Here is a 27903-nt window from a genome sequence, read left to right as displayed (position 1 = left end):
TGATCTGAAGCGAGGACTCTTGCTGAGTCCACGTACCCTGAGCCCTGTGGTGGAGAAAGACTGCTCCCCACCCTGACAGACTCGCGTCCGTCGTGACCACCTCCCAGGATGGGGGTAGGAAGGATTTCCCATGCGATAAAGAAGTGGGAAGAAAGCCACCCCCGAAGGGAAGCTTTGGTTGCCTGCGAGAGGGAGACGTTCCTGTCGAGGGACGTCGGTTTCCTGTCCTATTTGCGTAGGATGTCCCAATGAAGAGGACGCAGGTGAAACTGCGCGAAAGGAACTGCCTCCATTGCTGCCACCATCTTCCCCAGGAAGTGCATGAGGCCCTTCAAGGGGTGTGCTTGACCTTGAAGGAGAGATTGCACCCCTTTCTGTAGTGAACGCTTGTTGATCAGCGGAAGCTTCACTATCGCCGATAGGGTATGAAACTCCATGCCAAGATATGTCAGCGATTGGGCTGGTGTCAGATTTGACTTTGGAAAATTGATGATCCACCCGAAACTCTGGAGAGCCCCCAGAGAAGCGTCGGGGCTGTGTTGGCATGCCTCTTGAGAGGGTGCCTTGATCAGCAGATCGTCCAAGTAAGGGATCACCGAGTGACCCTGAGAGTGGAGGACCGCAACTACTGTAGCCCTGACCTTGGTGAAAACCCGTGGGGCTGTAGCCAGGCCGAACTGCAGTGCCACGAACTGCAGGTGTTCGTCTCCTATGGTGAAGCGCAAGAAGCGTTGGTGCTCTGGAGCCACCGGTACGTGGAGAAAAGCATCTTTGATATCGATCGATGCAAGGAAATCTTCTGGGGACATTGAGTCGATGATGGAGCGGAGGGTTTCCATCCGGAACCGTCTGGTCTATACGTGTTTGTTGAGCAGTTACGGGTCCAGGACAGGACGGAAAGACCCGTCCTTCTTTGGGACCACAAACAAGTTGGAGTAAAAACCGTGACCCTGTTGCTGAAGAGGAACAGGGACCACCACTCCTTCTGCCCTCAGAGTGCCCAGCGCCTGCAGAAGAGCCTCGGCTCGCTCGGGAGGCGGTGATAACCTGAAGAATCGAGTCGGGGGACGAGAGGCGAACTCTAACTTGTAACCGTGAGACAGAATGTCTCTCGCCCAACGGTCTTTTACCCTTGGCAGCCAGGAGTCGCAAAGGCGGGAAAGCCTGCCACCAACCGAGGATGCGGATTGAGGAGACCGAAAGCCATCAAGAAGCCGCTTTGGTAGCGGTACCTCCGGCGGTCTTTTTTACTTAGACCGCCATGAATCGGAGAGCCCTTGATCTATTCAGAGGCCTTTTGGACGAGGAGAATTGGGACCTGCCCGCGCCCCGAAAGAACCGAAACCTCGACTGCCCCATCCTCTGTTGGGGTATGTTCGGTTTGGGCTGGGGTAAGGATGTATCCTTTCCCTTGTATTGTTTGATGATTTCATCCAAACGTTCGCCAAACAGTCGGTCGCCAGAAATTGGCAAACTGGTTAAACGCTTTTTTGGAAGCAGAATCTGCCTTCCAGTTCCGTAGCCACAAGGCCCTGCAGAGTACCACCGAATTGGCGGAAGCAACCGCCATACGGCTCGCAGAGTCCAGGACAGCATCAATAGCGTAAGACGCAAATGCCGACGTCTGTGTGGCTGCGTCAATTTGCGCTTGACCTGCTGAGATAGCTTGTAGCACCCATACGGCTGCAAATGCTGGTGCAAAAGAAGCGCTGATAGCTTCATAGATGGATTTCAACCAGAGCTCCATCTGCCTGTGAGTGGCATCTTTGATTGATAGACGCTATAAGATCGTTCACTATGGCGTCCCCGTCAGGCGTATCAAGATTGAGAGCGGCCTCAGGATCAGAATCCTGATCAGCTGTCTCCGCTTCATCATCCAGGGATTCCCCCCCCGCTGAGACCCTGACCAATATGAAGATGTCGAGGGAATTTCCCAGCGAGCTCGCTTAGACGGTCAGGGGCTGGGGTCTGTATCAGAGACCTCACTCTGGGATCTATGAGACACCCCGGGGAGACCTCTGGTCCAACTGAGGTGGGCCAGGGAGCAATGATTCAACAGTGCCCCTGTGCTGAGATACCGGTCTGGATTGCTCAGTGGATCCTGCCGGCAGAGGGGTCGTACATGCGGCGCAGGCAGCATAGTAAGCCTGTGGTTTGGCGCTCCTGCCTTTTATGGGCGCCATGCTGTTGACTTCCCTGAGCAACACAATATATATACAGAACCAACTGTGCACCATACAGTGTAAAGCATATCTTATAAACATATGATTTAAAATTACACTCCTGCACAAATGTGGCTAGCACCACAGATGCTGCATACCCCCCGCATAAAGCGGTTGTGAGGCCACCAGGGTCCCTGCCTGGGTCTGTCAGAATTTGTCCCCCTCTGCAGTATTCAAGGAGCTGACAGGAATGGCTGCCGGCTTCTGAGGAGAGGACAGTGAGGGGGGTGGAGTATGCAAAGCATGCTCCAGCCCTCAGTGCTGCTCATCCTGTGCAGCGTCCCGCCCTTCCCCTGCTTGTCAGGGCTGTGGGCTGGAGGAAGAAAGACTAGGCCGCAAAAGCCGGGGACTTGAGTATAAACGCGGCCGCCGTAAAAGCGCGGCCGCGCGGAAGTCCCCGGCGCACTACAAGTCCCAGCCGCGCCTCAGTGTCAAAACATGGCGGCGGCGGTCAGCGCGGTAGTCTCCCTACATAAACACACTCAGCGATGCTGAGTGTGTAATGGCACGGCTGCCGGCGTCCTGAGAGAGGAGGAAGCCGTGGGCGTGACCCTTAGAAAGTGCGGGAACTGGTGCCTCACAGTGCAGTGAGGGGAGTGGAGTATGCAAAGCATGCTCCAGCCCTCACTGCAGCTCGTCTGTAAAGCGTCCCGCCCTTCCCCTGCCTGTCAGGGCTGTGGGCGGGAGGAGGAAACACTAAGCCGTACAAGCCGGGGACTCAAGTAATAAGCGCGGCTGCCATAAAAGCGCGGCCGCGCGGAAGTCCCCGGCGCACTACAAGTCCCAGCCGAGCCTCAGTGTTAAAAACATGGCGGCGGCGGTAGTACGGTAGTCCCCCTACATAAACACACTCAGCGACGCTGAGTGTGTATTGGCACATTAACCCGGTCAGCGCCGCGGTCCCCGGTGCACTAGCACACCCAGCAATGCTGGAGTGTTGCTGTGCGCGGTCCCCACAGGGATACAGAGTACCTTCAAGTAGCAGGGCCATGTCCCTGAACGATACTCGGCTCCTATCCAGCAGAGTCTTAGGAGCTGTGGATGGAGCACGGTCTCAGTGCCTGGAGACCGGTAAGATCCCACTTCACCCAGAGCCCTGAGGGGGATGGGGAAGGAAAGCAGCATGTGGGCTCCTGCCTCCGTACCCGCAATGGATACCTCAACCTTACAACACCGCCGACAAGAGTGGGGTGAGAAGGGAGCATGCTGGGGGCCCTATATGGGCCCACTTTTCTTCCATCCGACCTGGTCAGCAGCTGCTGCTGACCAATCTGTGGAGCTGTGCGTGCGTGTCTGACCTCCTTCGCACAAAGCAAAAAACTGAGGAGCCCGTGGGAGCACGGGGGGTGTATAGGCAGAAGGGGAGGGGCTTAACACTTTTAAGTGTAATACTTTGTGCGGCCTCCGGAGGCATAGCCTATACACCCAATTGTCAATTGTCTGGGTCTCCCAATAGAGCGACAAAGAAAGAACTCAATGTCTTTTCGATTACATACATCTACTGTAGCAGTCACTATGTGGTGGGGCAGAGAATGATTTCCAGGTCTTCACAGTCTTCATATTGAGGTTCCTCTTGACATAGCCATGTTTCCTTAGGTAAAGTTTTCAGTTCAGCAGCAGGAAAGCTATGAATGGATGTGTCATTGAAAATGTCGCTATATTGATTACTTTCTGGAAATGGTGTTTCTTCTACAACCCGTAAACTCTGAGGAAATACAGAAAAGTAGTCTAAGTGGAGCAGGGTCCATGAATACTGCTATAGGACTGGGCCCTACTACTGCTTCCTGACAAAGAGTTACCAGAAGGGGAAGCGCAGCGCAAAGATTTGTACAGCTCCTACTGAGCTTAATATTGGGGGCATAAGTACACAGAGAGCTCCCCCCAGTGGTGACTGTAGGAGTTTCATCAATTCTATCACTATGGAACGAGAGGCAGGGGTTTTTGAGAACTAGGTGAAACTTCTATAATAAAAAAAAAAAAAATGTAGAAAAATACAGTGAACACTAAGATGATGGAGAATAAAGGACACTTCAAAAGTCATTTTAAATATTGCTAGATAGCAGTTAGTTACTAAGATTTTGTATTCAACCCTGCACAATAACCCAATGCATACTGTGCCCCACAATAAAATGCTCCTCAGTGCCCCCCCTCCCTGCTGAAATCTCACACCACTCAGTACAAACAAAAACTGGAGGACAAGGAGTAAAGTGCAAATATATTTAATAAATGGCAACTGGCACAAAGGAATCAGCGGCAAAACAGGCCGGCAGATAGAATATAAATGTACAAGATGACAAATGCATGTAGGGCACAAGTAAAAGAAATAAATGACAGGCTGGGTCAGAAACATGGACAGGGCATCCTGCACATAAAAAGCATGATGTGGAGTTTTGACAATTGTTACACATAGACAGAGGGTAAAAGCCATATTAGTGATACTTGGATCCTATTTTATATACTGAATATATCTCTGTTATCTCAGAGTACATACTTTTATCATAATGCTTATCTAGTGCTGGCTTTTACCATCTGTCTATGTGTAACAATTGTCAAAACTCCACATCATGCTTTTTATGTGCAGGATGCCCTGTCCATGTTTCTGACCCAGCCTGTCATTTATTTCTTTTACTTGTGCCCTACATGCATTTGTCATCTTGTACATTTATATTCTATCTGCCGGCCTGTTTTGCCGCTGATTCCTTTGTGCCAGTTGCCATTTATTAAATATATTTGCACTTTACTCCTTGTCCTCCAGTTTTTGTTTGATGTTTAGAGTGTGCTAAGACAGGTGCCATGTTTTGGCTTTTCTGTTTTCTTCTCAATTTTTGGTCATTTTGTATGCTAACCACTCAGTACAAGTTGCAACTGTCAGGCTGGATGAGTGGAGATTGAATACGCTTGGACTCAAATTGAAAAACTTATTACATAGACATTCTAATATGAATTTTCATAGTAAGTAAACCAGCCTCATCAGGTCTAAGAGATCTATTTAATTGTTCTGCAGTTAGTATTGTGATGTCTGGTAATATATGTACTTTAGCAATATCTCTACTGCTAAAATTTGTTTAACCTTTAAATATCACCATTATAAAGAACAGTACAAATTGAATCTGTATAGAAGACACTGGTTATACTGTAAAAATAATATCACAATCAAACCCGACCATCTGCTCTGCATCTACTGTCTGTGATCCAAAGTCCAGAAAAAAAATAAGATCTTAAAGACTTAGAATGGGTGATACCTATTTTTTGTAATGTTGCTCGGCAGACTTGTATAGGTAGGATGGTATAGAGTAAGGAATTTCAAATGGAGCTTACCTTATATATATAAATGTAATCTCTCTGCAGGACTCTGGAAACCAATCTATAAGGAAAGATCAATGTGAAAAAGGAGATCTATTCTGCTCATTCGTATAACTTGGGGAGTTACCCTAATTACTGACCTCTCTTCTATTCCCTTGAAGCTGTTGCCAATGATGATCATTTGTGACAAGGCATCACATGACCAGTTCCTCCAGAGCAGGTTATTATACAGCGCCTTGCCACAGTGCAGCATAAAGAACACGGTGGGCCGATTGACAGCATGCTTACCCTCCTGCAATGAAGCAGAAACACATCACAGCCTCCTGGTTCATGGGCATCAGCAGCACAAGCAAATAGTAGCTATTAACAACACACTAGAATAAAGATGGCCGAACCTGCCGATATGTGTATGGGGACCTCCCAACTGGTCCCCGAGACATGGTGTTAATGGGAAAGGATCCGGCCGGCTACATTTCCGACAGAAAATCCTTTTATTCTCCAGAAGATAAGCCGCTAGTGGAGTCTGATAGCGGCTCTCTTAAATAAAGCACTGGGACACTCAGCCGAGTCAAGTGTTCCTGTTTATGCCCGAGTCAGTAAAGATGGCCGTCAGCCAAACCATCAATCAGCAGTTATCTAAGATGTACAGGAGGCTTAAGGCCTTATGAACATTACACATCAGTGATATGGTACCCTGATTATGGGCCCATACTACTTTACCTCAGGAAAAGGAAGGCACGCTGCTACCAGAAGGGTCTAACAATGGTTTATCCCCCTCTTTTATGTGACATAAATATGAGCCTTGGCTAATCAAAGCAAGGAAATTAATTAGGGGGATATTTTTAAGGCTTCACACTTACAAAGCACCTGGCAAAACTTACTTCATTCTTCATCACAAGTGTCAGCCCAAGTTCCCGGAGTACAGCAATATCCAACTGCGAAAATACTGGATCAAAAACATAGCATTGGTGTCTTGGGATCTAAACAGAAAAAAAACACGAAAGTCAAGGCCCAGACCTATCACTATAATCTGTGCCTTCTGATTTATGTCTTTGGCTTCCTTGAAATCTCCATACTTCAACCACAAGGACAAGGACAAACTAACTGTGGGTAGAAGCCTACGATATTACATGAATTATCTGCCCTTCATGACGTCAATATAATCAGCATTATACGGTGGTGATCCACTATAACCAGAGATTATGGTGCACATATGTGTATTAATTACCGTATTTTTTGGATTATAAGACGCACTTTTCCTGCCAAAAATTTGGGAGGAAAATGAGGGGTGCGTCTTAAAATCCGAATATAGCTTTACTGGGGGGGGGGGCTGTCTGTGCGGCGACCGGCTGCGTTCGGGCGGCCAGGTGTCTGTGGTTGCGTGCAGGTGGGTGCCTGTCAGTGCCGGCTGCCTCTGTCCTGGAGGCCGGCTACCTCTCTGGGCGGGCAGGCAAACTGCTGGCTGGCACTCTGTGCGGGCTGGCGGGTGGCTGTGCGGCAGGTGTCCCAGTTTCAAATGATGGCGCTGGGAGTCAGCGCGTGCACAGATGGAGCTCTTGGATGAGAGCTCCATCTGCGCATGCGCCGCTCCAGGCACCATCATTTGAATCGGGACCGCAGACAGAACTGGGACACTCACCGTACTGGCCTGCTCCACCACTGACCCGCTGCCGCTACAGACCCATTGCCGCTGCTGCCACTACTGACTGGCCGCTGCTGACGCCACTGACCCGCTGCCACCACGGACCCGCCGCCGCTGCCACCCTAACCTTTGCCTCCTGTAACCCCCTGCTTCACCACCACTGCTGCCCCCCTCCGGTAAGACAACACCGGAGTATAGGACGGACCCCATTTTATTTTATTATTTTTTTATCTCTAAATTTGGGGTGCGTCTTATAATCCGATGCGTTTTATAAAAAGAAAAATATGGTACATCTTTTTTTTTTCTTGTAATCCATAATTTGAGAATCTGAAGAAAATCCAGCCTCACCAGATGTAAGAGCAAACAAAGTCATGGATTCATTACATACTGTATATGCAACAAGATAAGAGCGCAGGTTCACCTTCATGAAAAAAGACAACGCGATTGAAATGTATAGTTCTTTTTCAAGGGCTTGGAACGCGTTGCCTTTTGGCATGCAAGTGAGCACGCTCTTTTACTGTGATGCACGTATGAAATAAATAACCGGTCTTCTCTACACATTAATCAACTTTTCTTTGTCGCTCCATTGGGAGACCCAGACAATTGGGTGTATAGGCTATGCCTCCGGAGGCCGCACAAAGTATTACACTTAAAAGTGTTAAGCCCCTCCCCTTCTGCCTATACACCCCCCGTGCTCCCACGGGCTCCTCAGTTTTTTGCTTTGTGCGAAGGAGGTCAGACACGCACGCACAGCTCCACAGGTTGGTCAGCAGCAGCTGCTGACCATGTCGGATGGAAGAAAAGTGGGCCCATATAGAGCCCCCAGCATGCTCCCTTCTCACCCCACTCTTGTCGGTGGTGTTGTAAGGTTGAGGTATCCATTGCGGGTACGGAGGCTGGAGCCCACATGCTGTTTTCCTTCCCCATCCCCCTCAGGGCTCTGGGTGAAGTGGGATCCTATCGGTCTCCAGGCACTGAGACCGTGCTTCATCCACAACTCCTGTGGAGCCTGCTGGATAGGAGCCGGGTATCGTTCAGGGACATGGCCCTGCTACTTGGAGGTACTCTGTATCCCTGTGGGGACAGCGCACAGCAACACTCCAGCTTTGCTGGGTGTGCTAGTGCACCGGGGACCACGGCGCTGACCGGGTTAATATGTGCCATTACACACTCAGCGTTGCTGAGTGTGTTTATGTATAGGGACTGCCGCACTGACCGCCGCGGCCATGGAAACACTGCGGCGCGGCTGGGACTTGTAGTGCGCCGGGGACTTTCACGCCGGCCGCGCTTTTACGGCGGCCGCGTTTATTACTAGAGTCCCCGGCTTTTTGCGGCCTAGTTTCCTTTCCTCCCGCCCACAGCCCTGACAGGCAGGGGAAGGGCGGGACGCTGCACAGAACGAGCAGCACTGAGGGCTGGAGCATGCTTTGCATACTCCACCCCTCTCACTGTGCACAGTGCGGGCACCAGTTCCCGCTCTTTCTGGGTCACGCCCACGGCTCCCTCCTCTCCTCAGGACGCCGGCAGCCATTCCTGTCAGCTCCTCGGACGCTGCAGAGGGGGACAAAGTCTGGGAGACCCAGGCAGGGACTCTGGTGGCCTCACAACCGCTTTAGGCGGGTGGTAAGCAGCACCTGTGGTGCTAGCCCCATTGTGCAGTAGTGTAACATTATATGTTTATGGGATATATGTTTTACACTGTATGGTGCACAGTTGATTTCTGGCTATATACCCTATTGTGTTACTCAGGGAAGATAATAGCATGGCGCCCACGAAAGGCAGGGGTGCCAAAACACAGGCTTATTATGTTGCCTGCGCCGCATGTACGACCCCGCTACCGGCAGGTTCCACTGACCCTCATTGTGTGCACTGTTCGGCCCCTGTGGCACTTACTCAGCCGGAGCCTCTGCTAAGAGGGGCCCAGGGGGAGCCACCTGCCAACACTGTTCAGGTGACGGGGACGGAGTTTGCAAAACTCTCTGAGACTATGGCTAAGATACTAGAAGCCTTGCAGTCCAGGCCGGTATCTCAGCACAGGGACTCTGTTGAATCTTTGTTCCCTGGCCCACCTCAGCTGGACCAACAATGTCCTCCCGGGGTATCTCATGGATCCCAGGCTGAGGGTTCTGACACAGACCCCAGCCCCAGACCGACTAAGCGAGCTCGCTTAGATTTTCCCTCGACATCATCATATTGTGCAGGGTCTCAGAGGGGGGAATCTCTGGTTGATGATGCGGAGACAGCTGATCAGGATTCTGATCCTGAGGCCGCTCTCAATCTTGATACTCCGGACGGGGACGCCATAGTGAACGACCTTATTGCGTCCATCAATCGTATGTTGGATATTTCTCCCTCAGCTCCTCCGGTGGAGGAGTCAGCTTCTCAGCAGGAGAAATTCCGTTTCAGGTTTCCCAAGCGTACACCGAGTATGTTTCTGGACCACTCTGATTTCAGAGAGGCAGTCCAGAATCACCATGCTTGTCCAGATAAGCGTTTTTCTAAGCGCCTTAAGGATACACGTTATCCTTTTCCCCCTGACGTGGTCAAAAGTTGGGCTCAGTGTCCCAAAGTGGATCCTCCAATCTCCAGACTGGCAGCTAGATCCATACTTGCAGTGGAAGATGGGGCTTCACTCAAAGATGCCACTGACAGGCAGATGGAACTCTGGTTGAAATCCATCTATGAAGCTATCGGCACTTCTTTTGCCCCAGCGTTCGCAGCCGTATGGGCGCTACAAGCTATCTCAGCAGGTCAAGCGCAAATTGACGCAGCCACACGCACGTCCGCGCCACAGGTGGCGTCCATAACCACTCAGACGTCGGCATTTGCGTCTTACGCTATTAATGCTGTCCTGGACTCTGCGAGCCGTACGGCGGTTGCAGCCGCCAATTCGGTGGTACTCCGCAGGGCCTTGTGGCTACGGGAATGGAAGGCAGATTCTGTTTCCAAAAAGCGCTTAACCAGTTTGCCAATTTCTGGCGACCGATTGTTTGGCGAGCGTTTGGATGAAATCATCAAACAATCCAAGGGAAAGGATACATCCTTACCCCAGCCCAAACCGAACATACCCCAACAGAGGAAGGGGCAGTCGAGGTTTCGGTCCTTTCGGGGCGCGGGCAGGTCCCAATTCTCCTCGTCCAAAAGGCCTCAGAAAGATCAAAGGAACTCTGACGCATGGCGGTCTAAGTCACGTCCTAAAAAGGCCACCGGAGGTGCCGCTACCAAAGCGGCTTCCTCATGACTTTCGGCCTCCTCACTCCGCATCTTCGGTCGGTGGCAGGCTCTCCCGCTTTTGCGACGCCTGGCTGCCACGGGTAAAAGACCGTTGGGTGAGAGACATTCTGTCTCACGGTTACAAGATAGAGTTCACCTCTCGTCCCCCGACTCGATTCTTCAGGTCATCCCCGCCTCCCGAGCGAGCCGAGGCTCTTCTGCAGGCGCTGGGCACTCTGAAGGCAGAAGGAGTGGTGGTCCCTGTTCCTCTTCAGCAACAGGGCCACGGTTTTTACTCCAACTTGTTTGTGGTCCCAAAGAAGGACGGGTCTTTCCGTCCTGTCCTGGACCTGAAACTTCTCAACAAACACGTAACGACCAGGTGGTTCCGGATGGAATCCCTCCGCTCCGTCATCGCCTCAATGTCCCAAGGAGATTTCCTTGCATCGATCGATATCAAAGATGCTTATCTCCACGTACCGATTGCTCCAGAGCACCAGCGCTTCTTGCGCTTCGCCATAGAAAACGAACACCTGCAGTTCGTGGCACTGCCGTTCGGCCTGGCAACAGCCCCACGGGTTTTCACCAAGGTTATGGCTACTGTAGTAGCGGTCCTCCACTCTCAGGGTCACTCGGTGATCCCTTACTTGGACGATCTCCTGATCAAGGCACCCTCTCAAGAGGCATGCCAACACAGCCTCGACGCTACCCTGGAGACTCTCCAGAGTTTCGGGTGGATCATCAATTTTCCAAAGTCAAATCTGACACCGGCCCAATCGCTCACATACCTTGGCATGGAGTTTCATACCCTCTCAGCGATAGTGAAGCTTCCGCTGATCAAGCAGCGGTCACTACAGACAGGGGTACAATCTCTCCTTCAAGGCCAGTCACACCCCTTGAGGCGCCTCATGCACTTCCTGGGGAAGATGGTGGCAGCAATGGAGGCAGTTCCTTTCGCGCAGTTTCACCTGCGTCCTCTTCAATGGGACATCCTACGCAAATGGGACAGGAAGCCGACGTCCCTCGACAGGAACGTCTCCCTCTCTCAGGCGACCAAAGCTTCCCTTCGGTGGTGGCTTCTTCCCACTTCATTATCGAAGGGGAAATCCTTCCTACCCCCATCCTGGGAGGTGGTCACGACGGACGCGAGTCTGTCAGGGTGGGGAGCGGTTTTTCTCCACCACAGGGCTCAGGGTACGTGGACCCAGCAAGAGTCCTCGCTTCAGATCAATGTTCTGGAAATCCGGGCAGTGTATCTTGCCCTGAAAGCGTTCCAGCAGTGGCTGGAAGGCAAGCAGATCAGAATTCAGTCGGACAATTCCACAGCGGTGGCATACATCAACCACCAAGGCGGCACACGCAGTCGGCAAGCCTTCCAGGAAGTCCGGCGGATTTTGATGTGGGTGGAAGCCACGGCCTCCACCATCTCTGCAGTTCACATTCCAGGCGTGGAAAACTGGGAAGCAGATTATCTCAGTCGCCAGGGCATGGACGCAGGGGAATGGTCCCTTCACCCGGACGTGTTTCAGGAGATCTGTTGCCGCTGGGGGGTGCCGGACGTCGACCTCATGGCGTCCCGGCACAACAACAAGGTACCGACGTTCATGGCACGGTCTCAAGATCCCAGAGCTCTGGCGGCAGACGCCTTAGTTCAGGATTGGTCGCAGTTTCAGCTCCCTTATGTGTTTCCTCCGCTGGCACTGTTGCCCAGAGTGTTACGCAAGATCAGGGCCGACTGCCGCCGCGTCATCCTCGTCGCTCCAGACTGGCCGAGGCGGTCGAGGTACCCGGATCTGTGGCATCTCACGGTCGGCCAACCGTGGGCACTACCAGACCGACCAGACTTGCTATCTCAAGGGCTGTTTTTCCATCTGAATTCTGCGGCCCTCAACCTGACTGTGTGGCCATTGAGTCCTGGATCCTAGCGTCTTCAGGGTTAACTCAAGACGTCATTGCCACTATGAGACAGGCTAGGAAACCAACGTCCGCCAAGATCTACCACAGGACGTGGAAAATTTTCCTGTCGTGGTGCTCTGCTCAGGGTTTTTCTCCCTGGCCATTTGCCTTGCCCACTTTTCTGTCCTTCCTTCAATCTGGACTGGAAAAGGGTTTGTCGCTCGGCTCCCTTAAGGGACAAGTCTCAGCGCTCTCTGTGTTTTTCCAGAAGCGCCTAGCCAGACTTCCACAGGTACGCACGTTCCTGCAGGGGGTTTGTCACATCGTTCCTCCTTACAAGCGGCCGTTAGAACCCTGGGATCTGAACAGGGTGCTGCTGGTTCTTCAGAAACCACCATTCGAGCCAATGAGAGATATTTCTCTCTCACGCCTTTCGCAGAAAGTGGTTTTTCTAGTAGCAGTCACTTCACTTCGGAGAGTGTCTGAGCTAGCAGCGCTGTCATGCAAAGCCCCTTTCCTGGTTTTTCACCAGGACAAGGTGGTTCTGCGTCCGGTTCCGGAATTTCTCCCTAAGGTGGTATCCCCCTTTCATCTCAATCAGGATATCTCCTTACCCTCTTTTTGCCCTCATCCAATTCACCAATGTGAAAAGGATTTGCACTTGTTAGATCTGGTGAGAGCACTCAGACTCTACATTTCTCGTACGGCGCCCCTGCGCCGCTCGGATGCACTCTTTGTCCTTGTCGCTGGCCAGCGTAAAGGGTCACAGGCTTCCAAATCAACCTTGGCTCGGTGGATCAAGGAGCCAATTCTCGAAGCCTACCGTTCGGCTGGGCTTCCGGTTCCCTCAGGGCTGAAGGCCCATTCTACCAGAGCCGTGGGCGCGTCCTGGGCTTTGAGGCACCAGGCTACGGCTCAGCAGGTGTGTCAGGCGGCTACCTGGTCGAGCCTGCACACTTTCACGAAACACTATCAGGTGCATACCTATGCTTCGGCGGATGCCAGCCTAGGTAGACGAGTCCTTCAGGCGGCGGTTGCCCACCTGTAGGAAGAGGCCGTTTTACGGCTCTCTTACGAGGTATTATTTTACCCACCCAGGGACTGCTTTTGGACATCCCAATTGTCTGGGTCTCCCAATGGAGCGACAAAGAAGAAGGGAATTTTGTTTACTTACCGTAAATTCCTTTTCTTCTAGCTCCAATTGGGAGACCCAGCGCCCGCCCCTGTTTTTTTGTGTACACATGTTGTTCATGTTGAATGGTTTCAGTTCTCAGATATTCCTTCGGATTGAAGTTACTTTAAACCAGTTTATAATTCTTTTTCCTCCTTCCTGCTTTTGCACCAAAACTGAGGAGCCCGTGGGAGCACGGGGGGTGTATAGGCAGAAGGGGAGGGGCTTAACACTTTTAAGTGTAATACTTTGTGCGGCCTCCGGAGGCATAGCCTATACACCCAATTGTCTGGGTCTCCCAATTGGAGCTAGAAGAAAAGGAATTTACGGTAAGTAAACAAAATTCCCTTCATGTCCTACCAAAGTCACATACTTCATTACTTAACTTTACACAACCACCCAGCCCCGGATTGACCCCAGCTGGACAAGAAGGTAATCGTGCTCATAATATTTTTTTTTTTAAAAAAAAATATATATATTTTATTAACACTTTAATTTCAATTGAACAAAACTCATGAAAAAAAACAGGAAAGAGCCACCTAGGGTGAATTAGCGGTTCCAGGTGGATTTTTACTCTCAATAAAGAGATCACAGAAATGACACAAAACCAATCATCATTGTTATCATTTTCTCATACTATTTTTTATGCCTAAAATATGTCTCTCAAATATAAAATATTATATATAAATGTTGTCAAACCAGAAAAAAAAAGGTGCACAGTGCAATAAATATGAGACTGGCTCTTTCTTGTTTTTTTAATGATTTTTGTACAATTGAAATTGAAGGGTTAACAAAATATATTTTTAAAAAAAATATTATGAGCACGATTACTTTCTTGTCAATCTGGGGCTGGGTGGTTGTGTAAACATCATTACACATGTATCTTGTGACGCTGGAGTTTCTTCACATGTTATTGTAATGTTGGCCTTCACAAATCTCTGTGCACAAGGAAAACAATACTAACATGGTGAGCCGATTTTCTCCCTTCCATAATCTGAGAATATAGAGAAAAGTAAAGAGTCGGTAGAGTTATAAATCCTTTCAGAATATATTGGGATTTGTACTCAATGCTGCTATAAAAATATGTTTAGAAGTGTCATAGGTAAAGGACAGCCATCTGCTCATCACATGCCGTGTTGTAGCCAATCACAAGATCCATATGTAGCATTACCTATTACCTGCCAAAGCAGGCTGCACACGATAAGCAGGAGGTCCCCAGTGTACATGGGACACTGCAAATGTTGCTTGTAAAGAAGCAGGGGAGATTTGGGTGCTTTGTAGCATGAGAAAAACAATTGATCAATAGAAAGAAGGGGTGGTGATCCCTTTAGATTTCTCCTCTGCACAGCTCCACTCCATATGACTTGGTGCCATACATTGGAGCAGCTTTGCGGTGCACAGGATCAGTAAAGGCTAGGTGCAGTCCTCACACTATAAGGACCAGAGGAGGTTCCAGAGCCTCACAGATATGGAGTCTTCTTATAATGATCAATCATCACCTTAAATCGTTCCAGGAATAAAAGTATGAAGGCCATTTGGTGTCGGGATATAACACAGGACGTGAAGTTTCCTAGGCCATAGCACACACAGTCATAGTGCTGGAGGGAAATGTGGGGAGATATGGAGCCCTCAAGGTTCAGGTTCTTCAATAACTTCTCAGCAGCACTGCAGTCAGCTGAAGTCACTAGTGATAGATCTTGACATCTGAGTAGACAGCCTAGGGGAAATATATAAGTGATTGGTGACAAATTAGCCAATAGCTAAACAAACATTTTTAAAGAAAACCTAAGAAGTTATGTCACATATGACATATTAAAAGAAAGCAACTGAAAAATATAAGCTCTCAGGGCACATCCATGCATCGTATAGACCAACCATTAAAGAGGAATTTACTCTTCCTCTTATTTTACCTATTCTCCCACGAATTGTTTAGCAGATACCTGAGAAGTGTGCAGCTTAGCAGACAGGAGAGTGCAGCCCCTGCCTGAGAGAGAGCAGCCCCTGCCTGAGAGAGAGCAGCCCCTGCCTGAGAGAGAGCAGCCCCTGCCTGAGAGAGAGCAGCCCCTGCCTGAGAGAGAGCAGCCCCTGCCTGAGAGAGAGCAGCCCCTGCCTGAGAGAGAGCAGCCCCTGCCTGAGAGAGAGCAGCCCCTGCCTGAGAGAGAGCAGCCCCTGCCTGAGAGAGAGCAGCCCCTGCCTGAGAGAGAGCAGCCCCTGCCTGAGAGAGAGCAGCCCCTGCCTCAGCGCGCAGCCCCTGCCTCAGCGCGCAGCCCCTGCCTCAGCGCGCAGCCCCTGCCTCAGCGCGCAGCCCCTGCCTCAGCGCGCAGCCCCTGCCTCAGCGCGCAGCCCCTGCCTCAGCGCGCAGCCCCTGCCTCAGCGCGCAGCCCCTGCCTCAGCGCGCAGCCCCTGCCTCAGCGCGCAGCCCCTGCCTCAGCGCGCAGCCCCTGCCTCAGCGCGCAGCCCCTGCCTCAGCGCGCAGCCCAGAGTACAGACTCAACAGAAAACATTGGTTTCATAGCCTATTGAATCTCTACACCAGACTATGTGTACCTCAGACAGGGACGGTGTGCTCCTGTCTGCTGAGTTCTTGAAGGTCTATTATGCGATTGGTGATAGTCTCAAGACCTGGACCTCCACCGATCTACAGGCAATAAAGCAAAGTTTCTGCTTAACACGAAAAATCAAAAAGAAAGTTGAATTCCTTTTTAAGATTAATTTTGTGCACAGAAGTAATTGTTAGTGTATGTGGTGGGGATTTTTCACAGTATTTTATAGTGCCAGCCAAATGGATGAGATTTAAGTTAAAGGAAATTTGTCACCAGGTTTTGCCACCTAATCTGAGAGCAGCATTAAGTAGGGGCAGAGACCATGATTGCAGCGATGTGTCACTTTCTGGCTGCTTAGTGTAGTCTTCATAAAATCACTGTTAATCAGCAGTAGATTATCATTGGAGGACTTCTTGGCGTCCTGCCAGGTAGTCCAGCATATTCATGAGCTCTGTATAACTGCTAGATCTGCAACAGAGAAAACATTGATTTTATCAAAATGACAGCAAACAGCTCAGTAAGTGACACATCACTGGAATCAGGGTCTCTGTCTCTACATTATGCTGCTCATAGATGGGTGAACAAAAACCTGGTGACAGATTCCCTTTAATAGTCTGATCCCTCACAGTTTATCTTTATCAATTGTTCTCTTCTCTGATATAATGCTAAGTGCCTGTTAAATATGAAATATCAAGAAGAAAATGTAGTTACTCTTTAATCAATATGTAGCATTTAAAGTCCCAGAGAAAATGAGGCCTTTCCCCGGGATAATATTTGACCACTCACACCAATGAGCTCTGCCCACTACAACCAATAAATCTCATTTCCAGATGACCCATTATAGTAACTAACAAAATACTCATTAGTAATTGTCAGTAATATCAATAAAAGTTATCAGTACATATAGGGGCGATGATCCTACCATAAACAGATATCAGTGATATTACAGATAGTGATCGCCAATGACAAATGGAAGGCAAACACAGTGTAAGGTCTGCCTCATCCTCTATATAAACCACTATATGTTCAGAGAAAAGTCAACTCCAAGGTTTGTCACATCATTTTAGGTATTAAAAGTTAAGGGTGCTTTACACGCTGCGACATCGCTAGCGATCTCATTAGCGATGTGACACGCCAGATCGCACATAGGTCGGTTTTGTAGCGCCGGTCACATGTGCGATCTCGGCAAATCGCATCTGCGATCTAGGGTGTGACATCGCTAATGAGATCGCTAGCGATGTCGCAGCGTGTAAAGCACCCTTTAGAGTCTACATTCTTTGCGTCCCCATGTTCTTACCTTGACAAGAGTCCCAAAAGTCAGATGTCCGCAGATCTGCCCTGTTAAATATCACAAGCAAAAAGAAATAAAAAGACGCAGTTATAGTAGAAGCTATAGGCACATCTATGACTGCGGCTGGTGCAGATTTCATGCCACTTCATGGGAAGTACAGCAGACGGATTAAGCACTCTGTCAATATTATTTGTCTGCTCTTATGACAGATGCAGAATTCATTTCTGCTACATTGCATTATGGATGATAATGTTTTTTCTTTGACATCAGATTATTGTATATAGTATTTATATTATATATTCAGGAAGTGCACAGAAATTTGGAGGGTAAGTTTACTTTTAGGTATCTTATCAGAGTATAAGGTCCTGTGTGTGTACATAAGACTAAGGGGTACTTTGCACACTACGACATCGCAGGTGCGATGTCGGTGGGGTGATGTCGAAAGTGACACACTTCCTGCGTCGCTCTCGACATCGTAGTGTGTAATTCCTAGATGATGCGATTAACGAGCGCAAAAGCGTCGTAATCGTATCATCGGTGCAGTGTCGGTGAATTCCATAATTACGCTGACGCGACGGTCCGATGTTGTTCCTCGCTCCTGCGGCAGCACACATCGCTCTGTGTGAAGTCGCAGGAGCGAGGAACATCTCCTACCTGCGTCACCGCAGCTCCTGTCGGCTATGCAGAAGGAAGGAAGGAGGTGGGCGGGATGTTTACATCCCGCTCATCTCCGCCTCTCCGCTCCTATTGGCCGCCTGCCGTGTGACGTCGCAGCACGACCCGCCCCCTTAATAAGGAGGTGGTTCGCCGGCCACAGCGACGTCGCACGGCAGGTGAGTGTATGTGAAGCTGCCGTAGCGATAATATTCGCTATGGCAGCTATCACAATGATATCGCTGCTGCGACAGGGACTATCGCGCTTGACATCGCAGCATGTCGTAATGTGCAAAGTACCCCTAAGGGTACCGTCACACTTTAGCGACGTACCAGTGATCCCACCAGCGATCTGACCTGGTCAGGATCGCTGGTGCGTCGCTACATGGTGGCTGGTGAGCTGTCAATCAAACATATCTCACCAGCGACCAGCCAGCAGCGACGCGTGGAAGCGATGCTGCGCTTGGTAACTAAGGTAAATATCAGGTAACCAAGCGCTTGGTTACCCGATATTTACCTTGGTTACCAGCGCACACCGCTTAGCGCTGGCTCCCTGCACTCCTAGCCAGAGTACACATCAGGTTAATAAGCAAACCGCTTTGCTTATTTACCAGATGTGTACTCCGGCTACGTGTGCAGGGAGCCGGCACTGGCAGCCTGAGAGCGGCGGATGCTAGTAACCAAAGTAAATATCGAGTAACCAAGCAAAGGGCTTTGCTTGGTTACCCGATATTTACCTTGGTTACAGCTTACCGCAGGCTGCCAGACGCCAGCTCCCTGCTCCCTGCACATTCAGATCGTTGCTGTCTCGCTGTCAAACACAGCGATGTGTGCTTCACAGCGGGAGAGCAACAACTAAAAAATGAACCAGCACTGTGTGTAAGGATCAGTCATTTCACAGCAGGGGCCAGATCGCTGCTCAGTGTCACACACAGCGAGATCGCTAATGAGGTCACTGCTGCGTCACAAAAAACGTGACTCAGCAGCGATCTCGCTATGTGAGAAGTACCCTAACACAATTTCTGTAGGCATGGATCCAGGTTTAGGGTGAAGTAAAAGCCTTATTAGAAAGCTCAGCACGACGTCTCTGTGTCTACCTCCCCTCACCATAGAGCATACTGGGCTGTCTCACATCGCACCACATGTAGCTAGCAGTCTGTCATATCTGAGAAATACATAGTTGAGCGGCTTTTACAGAGTGGATGACAAGTTACAGGAGGCTGAGGGACTGGAGGAAGAAGTGTCTGGTAAGTAGAGAAATAAGCTGATTTCTCTAATTAAATAAGTTACCAAGTTTGTTTTTTTTATAATTGCAAGTAGTGTTGATGTATGTAAAGATTGTTGAAAGAATAGTTAGCATTTAAGGTAATAGAAAGGCGGTATATGTGCTTATATGACACCTAACTATGCTGTTAAACATAGCAGCTATTAGAATTTCCCCACTCCAATATACCCATCATGGTAGCACTGAAAATATAAATTGTTAATAAATGATTGACAATATGCAAATAAGGAATTAAGGGGCCTTTTTGGCCTTATGATATTATAGACCTATAATTAGGGTAGGTCAACAATATCATATTAAGTAAATAGAGAAATTCAGCTCAGCCCTCTTCACTCCTGATCTCACCTCCGGTGCACGGAAACACCCTGACCCGGGTCTGAAAATACAAGAAACAATGCAGAAAAATTTCCAGCGTCTCCAGGAGAGTTGAAGGTAAAAGCGATTCCTTTATTGAGTATTAAAAGTTTCGTTCCATCAGTATAAAACGGCATACAGAGGCATGGGGCACACAGGAGCTTTTTCCTATGCGTTTCGACCTGCATAGGTCTTAGTCATGGAAATAACAATATCATATTGGTTGGGGTTTGACACCATGCACTTCCACCGATCAGCTCTTTTCAGATGCTACATTATCCAAATGTAGATAGTGAACACAGCCACTGTGTTTGTGATTACACGATTTACTAGAGCCGGCGTCATAGCCAGCGCTCTACAAATCTCGGCCTTCTGCACTCACATCATTGGGGATGGTCTGAAGATGGGTGTATGCATCTCGGATTCAGTTAGGCGTACTGCAATGATCAGAGGTGCAGAAGACAGCTCACGTACACAGAAGAGCTGAAGAAAAGCCGTCTTCTGCACTCCCGATCATGCACTGCACGGCTCTCTGAAGCCTCCCAACCTTTATGTGGACATGTCTTTAGACTTAATAACTAAACATATATCAAAAGAGCGGTCAGGATAATACATCTGCATGTACAGAAAACGCGTTACCGCATATTCTGTTTTCTGTAAGTCAATAGGTTGTGTATGAGTAGGTCTGGCACATATATTTGGAGGATCAATTGAAAAGGTCTCATTAAACAAGGTGTAAACCTAGGTCTTCCTGCATCAGTCTACAGATTATGTACCCTCCATGCTGTCCTTGTACGATATACCGTAAGATGTGTAACTTACATGGTTTCCTGAATTCTCCTCGTTCCATCAGTGCAGTTTTGGGCTGAACATAAGGTAAGTGGCTCAGAATCTGCAGTATTACATGCCTTCTTCTCCTTTAGTCGAGATGATTTCTTGATGGCCTTTTTCTTGCTGACTACCTGCCATGTGTCTGATTCCATCCTGGATCTGAAGAAAGCAAAATAAAAACAGGATAATCCACAGTGATTTATATAGCACACACACCAGGGGCATTTATGTAGGAAACCAAAGGAATGGGGGAGACAGGAGGGAACCCAAGCAGCTATGGCGAGAATACACTGCAAAGCACAGAAGTAGCATATTCATCTCGACCAGTGATTTCTCTCAATCTCATTTCAGGTAACTTTTCTGAGTACTCTGCCGTGTGTACATGAGGAATAACACTAGGTATGGTTATTACAAAACTTCAGTTCTTCATTTTCCCCTCTACAGTTCTTATCTATTTTCACTTCTCTCTGAGCTGGTGGGTGGACACTAGCTGCTATGATTTACTCAATACACAGCACACAGGGACATGAGGGATTCCTGCTCTCCTGCAGCACTTGTCTATATCTCTCTGCTCCGCTCTCCTCTTACTATAGCCATGATATACAGCTATAGGCCCCCTTCACACGTCCGTGAAAATCATGCACGGTTTTCACGGACGTGTCAAAGATGCGGATTGTCCTCCGTGAGCCGTTTTTATGGCACAACGTGAATTCTCCGTGTGTTATTCGTGATAACACACGGAGATCGGGAACTTTCTGCTCACCTGTCCCTGGCGTCGCTGTCCGTGGTGCTGAACTTCGGTCTCTGGTCCTCCCGACTCCCCGCTGCTGCGGCTGCTTCCGCCCGCAGTGGAGTGAATATTCAATGATCATAATGAGCGGGGGTCGGAAGCAAGTGACAGCAGCGGCAGAGACAGCAGGGCTGGAGAAGGTGAGTATAGATTTTTTTTTTTGTTACAAACATGTGTGTTTTCTCCGGTGCGTGTCACACGGATCACATCCAAGCGGTCTATGTGCGGGCCGTGTGACACCTGTGATGTCGGAGAAAAACGAAAATGTCTACGTGTGGAGCACATGGGCACACGTATGCTCCACACGGACATACGGTCCATGTGAGCGCAGACCCATTGATTTTAATGGGTCTACGTGTGCCCGTGTCTCCGGAACGTGAGGAAACGGACCAAACACGTGCCAGAGACACGGACGTGTGAAAGGGACCATAATCTGATCCCTCACGGGGCTGGCTGTTCATTTTGTCTTCCACAAAATAGGTTTGACTGATGAGCTTAGGCGGCATAGGGCATAAGTAGTGTTTTCCTCCCAAATGTCAGGACAGTTCCAAATTTGGGGAACACTCCTAGGAGGTTGGAGGTATGACCAGAATTCAACTGTCTTTATGTCTCAAGGACACCGACTGTTGCCACAATGGTGGAGCCAGGAGACATCAGTTCCCTATTCTAATTTTCTGTCTCGCTAAAGACTGTAGGACCTGCAAGGAACTTCAGGTCACGTGACAGTCTCAGATGACATGTTTGGGCAGCAGAGAGCAGGTCTGTCACAATGGAACATGGATGTGAAAGGACAGGGATATGCTTGTGTGGAGGCCATAGTGGGGAATTCTACTCTGTGGAGGAGAATGGGGGGGGGTTATGCCTTGTGGGAAAGTAAGCTGTGGGAGCGTCATACTGTGTGTAAGGAGGACTGTTGAGGCATTGTGTGGAGGTGAGCATTATACTGCATGGGGGGGGGGGGGAAGAGGCATTGACTGTGGGGGCAATATGGGAACATCATTCTAAATGTTGGGAGCAATAAGGTGACATTATATTGTAAATTGGGGACAATGTGTAAACAGGACTGTGGGGACATACAGTGTACTGGGGGGGTAATTAGGGAGCATCATACTGCATGTGGGCGGATCATTGTGTGAGCAGGACTGTGGGGACATAGTGTACTGGGGCAGTTAGGGGGCATCATACAGTGTGTGGGAAGAGCATTGTGTGAGGACTGTGGGGGCAATTAGGGGGCATCATACTGTGTATGTGGTGATCGATGTGTGAGCAGAACTGGGGGGCAATTAGGGAACATCATACTGTGTATGGGGGGGATCATTGTGTGCGCAGGACTGGTGGGGGCAATTAGAGGGCATCATACGGTGTATGGAGGGATCATTGTGTGAGCAGGACTGGGGGGGCAATTAGAGGGCATCATACTGTGTATGTGGTGATCGATGTGTTTGCAGAACTGGGGGGCATCATACTGTGTATGGAGGGATTATTGTTTGAGCAGGACTGGGGGGGCAATTAGGGGGCATCATACTGTGTATGGGGGGATCATTGTGTGAGCAGGACTGGGGGGGGCAAATAGAGGGCATCATACTGTGTATGGAGGGATCATTGTTTGAGCAAAACTGGGGGGGGGGCAATTAGGGGGCATCATACTGTGTATGGGGGGATCATTGTTTGAGCAAAACTGGGGGGGGGGCAATTAGGGGGCATCATACTGTGTATAGGGGGGAATCATTGTGTGCACAGGACTGGGGGGGCAATTGGAGGGCATCATACTGTGTATGGAGGGATCATTGTGTGAGCAGGACTGGGGGGGGCAATTATAGGGCATCATACTGTGTATGGAGGGATCATTGTTTGAGCAGGACTGGGGGGGGGGGCAATTAGGGGGCATCATACTGTGTATAGGGGGGAATCATTGTGTGCACAGGACTGGGGGGGCAATTAGAGGGCATCATACTGTGTATGGAGGGATCATTGTGTGAGCAGGACTGGGGGGGGGGCAGTTAGGAAGCATCATACTGTGTATGGGGGGGAGGGGGATCATACTGTGTATGGGGGAGCACTGTGCGAGCAGAACTGTTGGGTCCTGATAGGCTGTGTGCGCACAGTGCAGCTTTGGTGTTTTTCTGCCAGGAGGTACAGATTTGAGGCAGGAAAGTTCTACAAATACTCCACATGCACAGTACCATCTTAGTGTACATTACACACTGCTACGCAGGCTTATGCTTGTTTCCCTCTTTCCCAATGTTCAATGTTGGGAGGTATGGAGGTGGCTCATAAGTGGAGAAAGAAGTATGTCTTTTCTGATGACATATACTACAAAGTCTTTTATTTACTTGTCAAATTCATTCATGCAAAATTGGTTGAAGTGTGAGGAAAGATGGTGGAATAGAGAGTCTGAACTGGTGACCGCCATGTATATACAGACAAAGGATGCGAGCAGCACACAGTGCCGGACACTGCACCTACACTATCCGCTGCAGTCCGTCCAGCTCCGGCGGGGTAGGTGTCCCGGGCAGCTCCGGCACACTTGTCTTGCGTTCTACCACAGAGATCTTTTTCTGCGTTTCACAAGACCGGAAGCTGCTGTGCGTTCCAAGCCTCCCTACGATCTCTGCGCATTGATAGGTGGATGAACACAGGGACAGGGATGTGACGTAAGTAGTGGTGCACTGTCGCATATATTATGCGACTTTTGTATAGAAAGTAGGAAAAGATTGGAATATCATAAGACATTTGTATTACCTAATTAAAGAAGAGCAGGTAGGAAGCGCAGCAGCGTGACACGTCCTCTACTCACCGCTCATTTCCTATCACTGTATTTAAATGTTGGTTTCAATGGGAGCTTCCGTAAGACAAAATAAGCTTTATGTAAGATTTGTCTGAGCATGAATCTGTTATATGTAGCAACCAATCAGCACTCAGCTTTCATCTTGTGACATGCGCTGGAGGAATGTAAGCTGATCTGTGATTGGCTGTGTTTATCTGATTTCTGGCTTCAGGAGGACATGAAACGCCTTTAATGCAAATAGGCAGCTATGGGATAAGCGTCATCCAGAGATGGGTCACTGTGTGCTAAGTAACGGGCTGTACGGCAGAGCGAGTACTATGGTAACCAATGCCTGAGCATGTACTAATAAACTATATAGTGAGAACAAATGGCAATGGCCCCACTGCTGCTGTATGTGTATATTCTCCTTCAGTTCATAATGCAGCATTTACGACATCAGGATCGAGCGCCACCTAGTGCTGACTTGTATGAATGTCCGTGTATGAGAAGGACTGTGCTCCCCCTAGTGGTCACTTCTATAAATGTCAATGTATGGGAAGGACTGTGCTCCCTCTAGTGGTGACGTATGGGAAGGACTGTGCTCCCCCTAGTGGTCACTTCTATAAATGTCAATGTATGGGAAGGACTGTGCTCCCCCTAGTGGTCACTTCTATAAATGTCAATGTATGGGAAGGACTGTGCTCCCCCTAGTGGTCACTTCTATAAATGTCAATGTATGGGAAGGACTGTGCTCCCTCTAGTGGTGACGTATCAGTATGACTGCCCTGGAGACACTGGGGGGAGGAATCACGAGGTGTCTTGTGATCAGTTATCCCTCAGAGCTTCCATCATTCCCTGCATCCTTCAGGGCTGTGGCTGTTTCTGTGAGAGGTGGGTGGAAAGTGCTCCTAATATTCAGTACTTGTCTATTGTAATTATTGCTGAGGTTTTGTGGCATTGCATATATTTAGAATGAGGTGCAGTATGTCACATAGAAGTTACTGGGGTTCATTTCTATTGATGGTAAAGTCCAGGTATACTTGTTAGCATATTCAGCAGGGAGGCCTTTTGATATTATGCTGTCATCTGTGTCCGCCATTGTGACACACACACACACAAAAATATATATATATATATATATATATATATATGTTCAGTGGATGGGAACATCCAGCTTTTTACTCTGAGGTTGTAGCCAGCACGGACTCTGTAAAAAGACCATCAATGCCCTATGGCTGGGGCGACATGTGACCGCAGCTCTCAGACAAGTCACGCAACCAGTTTCTGTGCAACTTGTCTGTGACTTGTTGTCGCACAAACGAACTGAGATGTTGTAAAAAAAAAAAAAAAATATATATATATATATACAAGCTGCAGTCACATGAGAGTTACATGTTTTCTGTGGCAAGTGAGTGCATGTGACCAGAAAAAACCTTTCTGGGTGCAGATCGTGTGACGCCATAGGCATAGGGAGTCATTAGATGAAAGATGCAATGTGACCCCGCCATCTCAATGTCGTACAACACATATCTCCCTACATTAAAGCCGCCATCATTATACCCAGTCATTGGCCATTGCACCCAAGCATAGTATGGAAGCATTTGTGCAGCCAGCTGAGCGTCCAGGATGGACTGTGGTGTTAGTGGCTTCATGGATCTCTATGGTGGTGATGGTTCAGTCATTAAATGCCTCTAGGGGCAGACACCCAGAAGAGACCCCTGTGCACGAGCTGTCCATGGGCCCGCTCCAATCTTAATGGTTCATTGTTATGCAAACCATCCTGTGTCTGTGACGGAAACTGAAAGCGGTTCTAAGGTGAAAATAGATCATCATTAGTGATACCATGCTAGGGCTCTTGGACGGGCGCGATTTTTGTACCCTACTATTATTGAAGTCAATGGGGAACTCAAGCATTTTTCCGTGAAATCTTCCAGAAAATGCTTGAGGACCCAATTGACTTCCATTATACCCTGGTGCTAGAATCCAAGCTTCCAACTGCACTTAATGAGTACCGACCCACTGAGTATGGTAGTGCTCACTCATCACCTATTTGTAGAATAGTTAATGTACTTATGCTATGGGTCTGACCTCTGGTACCCACACTGATCTCAGAACGGAGCATGTTTATCACCATAAGGCTGCTTTCACACATTAGTTTTTTGCAATCAGGCACAATCCGGCGCTTTACAGAAAAAACGTTTCCGTTTTTTTTGCTGGCAGGTGCGGTTTTTCCTCATAGACTTTTATTAGCGCCGGATTGTGCTGCATGTACTCGCGATTGATCCGTTTTTTGCCGGTTGCGGCAAAATCGTCACTCCGGTGGCCGCACAGCACGCAGAGAGGAACGTTTTTTGCCAGTGGCAAAAAACTGCATAGCGCCGGGTGCATAATGAAAGTCTATGCACGCTGAATCTGGTGGCATGCATCAAACGCCGGAAACACGTACCGGATTCGGTTTTTACTTCTGAGCATGCCCAGAAGTTATATAAATTCATTGCTTGCCAGAAAATCAATCTCTCTCTCTCACACCCGATCACCGATGCGGCGCTGCACGGCTGTCACACTGCTGGCGGCTTCTGATTTGAAAATGCCGGCCACCTTTATTCAATCTCGTATTCACTGCTTTCCACACCCACCGGCGCCCATGGTTGGTTGCAGTCAGACACGCCCCCTCGCTGAGTGACAGCTGTCTCACTGCAACCAATCACACCCGCCGGTGGGCGTGTCTATATCATGCAGTAAAATAAATAATTATAAAAAACAGGCATGCGGTCCCCCCCAATTTTGATACCAGCCAAGATAAAGCCACACGGCTGAAGGCAGGATGGGGAGCTCCATGTTATGGGGAGCCTCCCAGCCTAAAAATATCAGCCAGCAGCCGCCCGGAATTGCCGCATCCATTAGATTAGATATAATATCTCTTATAACCGGTCCATATTCTATGCCTAGCAAGAATGTGTATGTATTGACTACTCCTCCCGATCGCTGCTTATTTTTCTGCTTTCTGGGTTTTCCAGGTACACTGGAGACCATTAGATTTTCGAGATATGAGAATGTGCTGTAAATATTTGATTGGAATGGACTAAATCTACGTGAACTCGATGGCATCTCCCTTTTTTTCCGATCCCAAGCCGGTGTCATGGTGAGTTAATAGTATTTATGAAGTATGTACATCCTACAGTGATGTAGGAAAATAATAGATGCTATGGAGTTGTATACATGTATAAGGATTGTCAAATTTTCTTAATAGAAAACTGTAAAACCCATATAAATAGTACAAACATTCTACGACTTTCAAATGTACTTTGAGGAGGCGCTGAGGTGCAGTACCCATGGGTGCCCACTAATCAGTGTGCGGAGCTGGGCTGTTCTGCATCTAGCTGCGGGTAACAGCTGATTGTTGGGGTGCCTGTGGTCAGCCCCTACCAATCTGATATTGATGACTTTTCCAAAGCATTGACTTCACAGTAATCATCTGAAGATCAGTTTAGGGGCAAAAAAAATCTATAGCAGCTAACCTCCTACAACTTTGGTGCCTCTTCTGATTAGTAAGCCAATGGTAACTTCATTAGTTGTAGCACGATGTATGCATGATGCCACAGCGGCCTTCTAAGGCCTAAGGGGTACTTTGCACGCTGCGACATCGCAAGCCGATGCAGCGATGCCGAGCGCGATATCCCTGCCCCCGTTGCAGCAGCGATATCTTGTGATTGCTGCCGTAGCGAACATTATCGCTACGGCAGCTTCACACGCACTTACCTGCCCTGCGACGTTGCTCTGGCTGGCGAACCACCTCCTTATTAAGGGGACGGGTCGTGCGGCGTCATAGCGACGTCACACGGCAGCCAGCCAATAGAAGCGGAGGGGCAGAGATGAGTGGGACGTAAACATCCCGCCCACCTCCTTCCTTCCGCATAGCCAACAGGAGCCGCGGTGAAGCA

General features: G+C 49.0%; 2 protein-coding genes across 4 annotated transcripts in view; one reads left to right on the top strand and one right to left on the bottom strand.

Annotated features, from left to right (window-relative positions):
* Positions 1-624: 624 nt before the first annotated feature.
* Positions 625-23760, bottom strand: SRRD (SRR1 domain containing). 2 transcript variants are annotated; one of them, XM_075341734.1, is made up of 8 exons: positions 23662-23760; positions 20397-20564; positions 17288-17328; positions 14947-15164; positions 6407-6505; positions 5666-5817; positions 5541-5586; positions 625-3927 (listed from the first exon to the last, which is right to left on the bottom strand). In XM_075341734.1, exons 2-8 carry the CDS (start codon positions 20555-20557, stop codon positions 3736-3738), a joined length of 909 nt encoding a protein of 302 aa, XP_075197849.1. In that variant the 5' UTR covers positions 20558-20564; positions 23662-23760; the 3' UTR covers positions 625-3735. The 2 variants fall into 2 exon arrangements, with proteins under 2 accessions (XP_075197849.1, XP_075197848.1); XM_075341733.1 differs by having other exon boundaries at positions 23658-23675.
* A 93-nt stretch (positions 23761-23853) lies between these two features.
* HPS4 (HPS4 biogenesis of lysosomal organelles complex 3 subunit 2) overlaps positions 23854-27903 on the top strand; it is a 63863-nt gene continuing 59813 nt past the window's right edge. The window contains exons 1-2 of one of the 2 annotated variants that reach the window (XM_075320064.1): positions 23854-23955; positions 26980-27104. In XM_075320064.1, the coding sequence (XP_075176179.1) occupies positions 27064-27104 (41 nt within the window). In that variant the 5' untranslated portion in view covers positions 23854-23955; positions 26980-27063. Of the gene's footprint in view, positions 23956-24780; positions 24854-26979; positions 27105-27903 lie in introns of those variants that run through there. The other variant, XM_075320065.1, reaches the window with a different exon arrangement.

Source organism: Anomaloglossus baeobatrachus, chromosome 1 (genome assembly GCF_048569485.1).
Source record: "Anomaloglossus baeobatrachus isolate aAnoBae1 chromosome 1, aAnoBae1.hap1, whole genome shotgun sequence".
Classification (NCBI taxonomy): domain Eukaryota; kingdom Metazoa; phylum Chordata; class Amphibia; order Anura; family Aromobatidae; genus Anomaloglossus; species Anomaloglossus baeobatrachus.
The sequence above is the reverse complement of the archived record's forward strand: the minus strand, read 5'-3'. Positions and strand labels throughout refer to the sequence as shown.

Excerpts from the sequence above, each read along its gene's own strand:
- SRRD (XM_075341734.1), bottom strand. The coding sequence starts at position 20,557 with ATGGAATCAGACACATGGCAGGTAGTCAGCAAGAAAAAGGCCATCAAG. Across the intron at positions 17,329-20,396 it reads AGGAGAATTCAGGAAACCAT|GGCAGATCTGCGGACATCTG; the intron begins GTAAGTTACACA and ends GATATTTAACAG. Across the intron at positions 15,165-17,287 it reads CTTTTGGGACTCTTGTCAAG|GCTGTCTACTCAGATGTCAA; the intron begins GTAAGAACATGG and ends TATTTCCCCTAG.